A 7650-nucleotide genomic window follows, 5' to 3' on the forward strand; every position below is an offset into this window, starting at 1 on the left:
ATCAAACTTCCAATAAGAAGATGTATGATTTCTCAATCCAGATGCATTGTCTGTCATCATAAGAATAATCGTATCAGAATCAAACCTTTTGCTGCATTGAGGTTTTACGTTGATACTGGTATTTTGATTCCTGCAAAAGAGAGATGATGTGCTTCTCATTTGGTTGATAATGGTTTTCTTAAGAAAGAAGCTGTTGCGTCTATACAAGCCACCTCTGATTTTACTCACATGAACGCTGAGTCGATTTCTAAGCTTCTGAATGATTTGCGTGAGGAGGCAAGAAAAACAGGGTTGAATTTTGATGATCCATCTGCGCTTGAGGATAAAGATTATTATAGGCTCACCGGTTTGACGAAAAATCAATTTAGTGACGTTATACAGTACCTGCCAATTGAAGTGCGTTCGACAAAAGTCGTTCTGTGCGTTTGTGCCTTCCATTATTGTTGATCAAGTTGCGCACAGGTCTTTCAAATGCGATTTTATCAACTATTTTTGGCACAGAAAAACGAAGAGTTGGCAGAGGAATTACGGCAGCAAGGAAAGCTCTGATGTCCTCCTTTGTACCTCATCATCTTGGTATAGGTCACATATCACCCGAGTCAGTCATTAAGGACCATACTACATCAACGGCAAAAACGCTATTCGCACATGGAAAAGATGTATGTATCCTTGTAGCTGATGGTACATACATATTTATCGAAAAGAGTAGCAATTACTCTTTTCAAAGGCGGACTTATTCTATGCGTAAAGGAAGGAATCTGGTCAAGCCCATGATGTTAGTAACGACGACAGGATATATAGTGGATGTTTTCGATCCGTATTTTGCTGATGGTAAGAACAACGACGTTAGTATCTTTGAAAGTCTTTTAAAACAAGATTCAATAAAACTGCGTACATGGATGCCCTCAAACTCTGTTATCGTTGTCGATCGCTGTTTTCGGGACTGCCTGAAATTTTTAGAAGATCTATGATTCGTTTCCAAAATGCCTCATTTTCTTCAAAAAGGATCACAGCACACTGCGATTGAAGCAAACGAATCAAGGCTCTTTACTTAAGTCCGATGGGTGGTTGAAGCAGTCAATAAGTTGATAAAAACTTGGAGAGCCTTAAGTGATGTTTTTCCAAATAGTCAAATTCCGTACATCGGCGATTTCGTCAGAATAGTCTGTGCCCTTTGTAATGCTTTCCGACCTCCTAGAATTCATGATAACTCCGATGATCATCTGATCGCTGAACGAATGTTGCGATTGGCTTCGCAGCCTAATCGCCTGCAAGAGCGAGCAGAAAAGGAAAACTGGGCAAAAAGGAGGGCATCGTAGCTTCCTATAAAGCAAGAGACACTACCTGATTTTCCTAGGTTAACTCTTGATGAATTGCGCTACATCACACTCGGAGTATAACAGCTGAAGCAAGCCCAATCGTATACCGAGGTGCAAAAGTGGCGCAAGAGTGGTGGGATGTTGCGCTCACATTGCCAGTGTTCTGTGGTATCTTGGTTACTCTAGATATAACCAAAACACTCCCAGACTTTCACGTGAATTCGAAAGTCACGTGAATGATGCATCGTGTTGGTCGGAAAATGAAGGAGAAGTAGCATCATCTGAAGATGACCAAACCAATTCTGACGAATAAGGCTATTGCAGAGTGCCTAGCCTCTAATCGACCATAAGTTCTGATTGACTGTAAACTAATATACCTTTTCTTAGAAAAATGTCTCCAAGATTATTTCGATTATTTTATAGAAATTATTGCTAAGAAATCTGATAAAGTAGGACATTTTTACTCCTTTCATGATCACAAACCTAATAAAGTGTAAAAATGAGCCCTATTTTGAAGGCTAAGTACCTCGAGAAAAATGATGGCTTTAACATATATTGTAACACATATACGTGCGCAGTTTTTGGCCAAATATGATCTTGCGTGAGCAATACTAACAACGTGAAACTTAGCATGATTTGAATGAAAGTGCGAAACCCCATGTAAAATACGAACTTAAAAATGACTATATCTTGAAATCAGATCACTCTCAGGAAAAATCCTTTTAAGGGGTTATGAGACCTAGTTAGATGAATAAAATAAAACATGTTTGAGGCCAACCTGTAGATGGCCCAAAAACCGGCCTTATTGACCCTCTTCCTTTCCAAACCAGGGGTTAATAACTCACAAAGTCAGGTGTACACCTTCGCTGAAGTCACTGGCGTGAAGTCACTTGAATTCATTTGAAGTCACAGCCAAATCACTTGAAGTCAGTGTACAGTCCATCTGTCGAGTTGTGAACCCCTCGTTTCCGAAGAAAAAGGCTAAATTTGATTTATGCATTGAAATGTTTATTTATTAAATTCTCATGCAGAATTTTGCGAATATAACATTTTTAATCCTTTTCTATGATATAGAATTCGCTTTTTATTGAATTTCAGCTGTTGAAAATGCAGTTTATGAAAATTAAAGCAATCAGAAAATTGAATTTCAAACAGTTGAAAAAGAAAGAAAATTTAATTTGAACTTTCAACATTTTAACTTTGAATTTTCTCCGATTTTCAAAACTTGAAAATTCAACTGTTAAAAAAACTGTTGAAAATTCAATTAGAAATTTTTTTCAATTATCTACAGTTGTATATTGAATTGAAAATAACTGATAAAAATGTTATATTTACATCATTTTCAATGACAATTTAATAAATTTAGAACAAAAAAGTGTTTTAAGCGGGAATTTTTCCCACCGATAAAAGTAAGGACATTCAATTTGTATATTTTAAAATATTTCTTTTTGACTGGTTAATAAATAATTAACGTTAGAGTCCTCTACGAGTTTTTACAATTTAATTCGTACAATTGAAGTTTGTGAAATTGATAGTTAACCTTTTTAAATTTTTCATTTCAAGGTAATCTTTATTTTGAAACCCTCAAAATAAAACCTGTTGAAATCAGAAGGTTTCCATTTTAAAACTTGTTCATTATTGAACGATTGAATAAAAAGTTTTTGAATGACAAATTTTTTAAGCTTTAATTTGGAAGATTTGAAAAATTGAAAATTCAGAAAAGTTCAATTTTGGCTTCTTTTGTTTGTTGTTTAGTTTTTATTACTACAAATTAAAAAGTCTACAGCTTTAACAGTGTAGCTTTCAAATTTGATTTTTTTTAACTTGATCACAAACCTAAACTAAAGATATGAATGGTACGGCCTAATACTAATAAATTTGACTTTGCAAGAGATTAATTGTAAAACAATAATATTTGAATTTTCGAATTTTTAATATTTAATTAATGCTAAAAAAAGTAATTTTAACATAATGATTTTTTTCTCCAAAAATAGCCTGATAGATTATTGAAAATTTGGCCTTGAATTGAAAAACTTTTAGCTTAACAGAGGTAAAAAAACAGTTAAAATTGTTTTTTTCATATATAAGATCAATTGCAGAAGTCGCTGAGCACCAGCAAACTTTTTGCAAGAAATCTAATGACTTTGAATCATATAATAAGTAGGATAAGAAAATTTTCGTGTTTAATAAAGGAAAATGCAGTGATGCGTTTTATTACACAATAGCGGTAAATGGGCGCGTGTAAATCACCCGTTCACGATTTTTATTTCCTTACATGAAAAATATGAACAATGTAAAAATCCATTATTGAAAAATATTAAGTTTTAAACATTTAAAATAAATTGAAATGGAATATAAAAAAGTTGAACGTGAAACCTCAGAACTCTAAAAAAATTAACGAAATTATTGAATTACTGTTGTATCAATTTCAGATAGTTTAATTTTAATCGTTTTGATTTTAAATTTATATTTTAATTTTATTATCTGAAATCGTTTCATTTTTGAAAATTTCTTCAAAATTAATACTCATCCTTGAAATTTTTTAATTAAATATTCTTAAATTTAAAATAGTTCATTAGTTTAAATCTTCAACTAAAAATCGGACAATTCTAAGATATTACATTAAAAATTGGAAAAAAATACTCTCTCGGTTCTTCCGGGTGGCCTGGCCACCCTGATTTTAGACGACACATATATTTTATCGATTCGATTAAAAAATATTTTACACCTTTGTAATAATATAGAAACAATATTCTGGCAGTATAAAAAGTAAAATGCAATTAAAATATCATGATTACCTCAGCAAAGTGTTTTGTTTCGTTTTCAATGAGATCCAAGTCATCTGCTAACGATTGCACAACGTTGAAAACCGCATCGCTTACATCTGCGGTGCTTTTCTCTCGTTCGGAAATCTACAATAATAATTTTAAAATTCAATTAATTGTGCACAAAACTAATGTTAAACATAACCAAGACGTTAAATAAGAATTTCCTAACGTCCGAGCTTTCAATTAACGTCTCTTCGGTACAGACAGGACTCTGAAAAGTTTCGTCTTCTTCGAAATTCTGAAGCATTTCAAAATCTTCCATCTTCACCAAGGAATTGGTTTCTTTCTAAAATTACAAAAAAAAATGGGTGTGAAATATTTTATAAATTTTCTTTTACTTCAGCGTATTCATGACCTCTTCTGCGCGTGTTTTCTTGTATCTGTACCTTGAGCTTAATGGAATGGGCTCATCTGAACCAGGTTCAAGATACTCTTTATATCTCTTAGGCTTACTCATTGTGACCTATAAAATTTTGTTCAAATTAAAAAATGCATTTAAAAGAATTGGATTCAAGTACTATCCTAAACAAAACATAACATAAGAAGATTTCTGTATATCATAACCTAAAAAATTTGATATGAACTTCAACATTTCAAAACCTTCTTTTACAATATTGCATAAATATGTTCTTACCTTCTTCACAAAACTCACAATGAGAGATTGCAAATCTTCGAAAGACGCTAACAGCAGATTCTTACTTTTTTGGAAATTGTGTATAAGAAAAATTCCGGCCGGTTAATATGTAATTAGAAACTGAAGCTACCAAACACATGACAACAGCGTGTTGTCATAGCAACTTGTCAAATCAGGAGTATTTGTCTTAATCGCTCTTGGGTGAGTGACGTGTATGGTGTTAGAGCGAGTGCGAGTGAGAAAAATGCTCCCAATCTGTCTAGCCTGTCACATTGTACAGAAAATAAAGGAAAATGTCTGTGGTTCATGAAACGTGAAGAAAAGCAAATTTAGAAGTTCGGTTGCAAATTTCATGATAAGCGTGAGTCTTTTATAACGAAGCAGACAAAAAAAAGAAGAAAAATGTCCATCACACACGCGTACGTTTATTTTACCAACGGTTTGCAAAGAATTGTGCCTGTGTCATCTATTCGGGATTTTTTCCCCCAAAGTGAAAATGATTTCAATAGAAACAGAAAACAAAAGGTTTGGTTAAAAGCTGAGAGAGGAAAAGAAGATCTCTTACTGAATGCCTACATTTTACTATTGGGTAGTAAGTATAGGATTATTTGTTTATATTTTATAGGAACTATGAAGTATATAACAATATATATTATTTGTTACCGAAAGAGTTTTTGTATTTTTTATTATTTTTCTCATGAACAGAAAATGGGAAAAAAATTAATTTAACATTAGAAATATTATAAATAATTCCATTGTTTTATGGGTCTTGGAACAGTTTTATAATCTCAAAATTACATTTCCTCGTATTATTCTACAACAATTATAATTAGATATTTTTTTCGCTATATAACACAACTATTTTTTGAAATAGAAATTTATTTTATATAGTAAACAAACATTTACTTGAAACACTTCTTCGTTAAAAGGAAGAATTTGTGATCCAGCCTCTAAATTCAACAGTTTCATTTTATGCAAAAAGTTTGATAATAAAATTTTTTTCGTTTCATAGACAAAATTCTATTAAAAAATTAAGTATATATAAAGCGAAAAAATAACTATAGTTATAATATTTGTTGAGTTAAATGAGGAAATCGAATTTTTGAAAAAAGAATATTTAAGTAATTTCAATTTTGTAGTCTTCAATGCTGAGAAATTGTAATTTATAAAAATTGGAAATCTAACTTTTTAAAATACTATAAATTCATTTCACATTTCATCCAGTGAGTCTGACGTACAAACCCTACGGGATAACATGCGTTTAAAATTTCCAATCTAATCTCCCAGAACTAACCTTGTTTGCAGCCAATCAAAAATGTTTATTTCATTAATAATTTTCAGCTTATCGGAAAGCAAGAGATGAGAAACGACGTAACCTCAAAATAATGCATATGCATAAAATTTTCATTTATCACAATAAATTTTTTTGTTATTATCCCTCAAAAAAGAGTCTGGGGACGTCCGTTAGGATATTTTATAGCATCTCCGAATTCAGTTTTTAAAAATTTTCATTTTTGTCGAAAAAAAGCCGGGGAAACTGTATGTATCACATGCTCTTAACGAAGGCTTCATATTTAGTGTGACAATTTATCGATTAGGAGTTAAAAATATCCTCGGTTTGAGAGATTGATACCGTGAGGTGAGAATCAAGGGTGGGCCAATCAATTCGCATGATATTATATTTTTGGGAAAAGAATGGGTCAAGACTCCCAGGCTTGAGATCACTGGAAAATGGTCACTGCCTAAGGAGTCGCTCCAGACACCCCAAGAGTAGAGGTTAACGAGATTTAGGGATACGAAAGTTAAATCGATAATTGAAGGAGCGCTACTAGGCCTAGTGCGGTAGGTGGGTCCGATATATCGATATTTAGAAACCGATATATCAAAGTCAATTTCGAAATTTTGTTTTAATTTCTATATCGATATCCCGTCACTATTTTTCACTTGACAGAATGCGCTGTTTAGTTAAATAGTGAGTGAAAAAATAAACAAAAACTGAATACAAGTAAATGTAACTAGACATTATATTTTTCATTCATTATTTATCTTTGTATATTTTCTAATCTGTATTATGCGAATATTTGCAAATAATAAAAGTCTCAGGCAGCACGTGCTCAATTAACCTTAAACGCATACAAATGCAATATATATTTCGACTTAAAATCTTACTATTTAATGTGTTTCATATTGCACTCAATATGGTATTTACATTAATTTTACTTGAAAAAGGTTTGTCCATTACTATCCTACTTTCGTGATACATATTTTAGTTCATGGACAGCCCCTTACATACAATATTCTTTTTTTCATAAGAAAACAGTTATTACATTCGAAATTAATTACTTCCACGCAGTTACGGCTGTCTAACTCAGGAGACTTATTTAAAATATAGTTACTGTATTCTTTAAAAAACAAGAGTTCTACTTGTTTCGATTTATTATCTAGCAACTATTAAAACCAATTTATTTTGTTTAATTAGGCGAATCAACACTCGCAGAAATCAACCAAAGATATTGAATTTAATATCAAAGCAACAAATTCCGAAGGGTGGAATAATATTCAACGCATTTTTTATGGAATGGCATGTGGTCTCCGCCACAGTTCGCACATTTTGGAGGGCTACTCGCGTTGGGGCATGGCTTCATTTCGGTATGTTCCTCTGAAGAGCCGCAGCGCGCACTGGATCTGCAGTGTCTGCTAATGTGACCAAATCTGAGGCACTTGATGCACATTTTAGGTTTCGGGTTGTCGAGGTCGATGGGAATGATGCCATGTACAGTCTGTCAAGTTAAAGCGTGGGTGGCTTTACTCGCAGTCGGTAAGGTGTATCGACATGATTTTGGTGTCAAAATATTAAGAAGAGCTCCCT

The 7650-nt window shown here is 32.6% G+C and overlaps 1 protein-coding gene across 1 annotated transcript in view; it reads right to left on the bottom strand.

The window, feature by feature from the left end:
* The window catches only part of LOC117178009, a 6597-nt gene extending 1710 nt beyond the window's left edge, over positions 1–4887 (bottom strand). The window contains exons 1-4 of the mRNA XM_033369189.1: positions 4782–4887; positions 4534–4610; positions 4317–4433; positions 4118–4231 (exon numbers count right to left, since the gene is read on the bottom strand). Coding sequence (XP_033225080.1) covers positions 4118–4231; positions 4317–4409 — 207 coding nt within the window. The 5' untranslated portion in view covers positions 4410–4433; positions 4534–4610; positions 4782–4887. The remainder of the gene's footprint in view (positions 1–4117; positions 4232–4316; positions 4434–4533; positions 4611–4781) is intronic.
* Between the last annotated feature and the right edge of the window lie 2763 nt (positions 4888–7650).

This window comes from Belonocnema kinseyi, chromosome 8, assembly GCF_010883055.1.
Source record: "Belonocnema kinseyi isolate 2016_QV_RU_SX_M_011 chromosome 8, B_treatae_v1, whole genome shotgun sequence".
In the NCBI taxonomy this organism is placed as follows: domain Eukaryota; kingdom Metazoa; phylum Arthropoda; class Insecta; order Hymenoptera; family Cynipidae; genus Belonocnema; species Belonocnema kinseyi.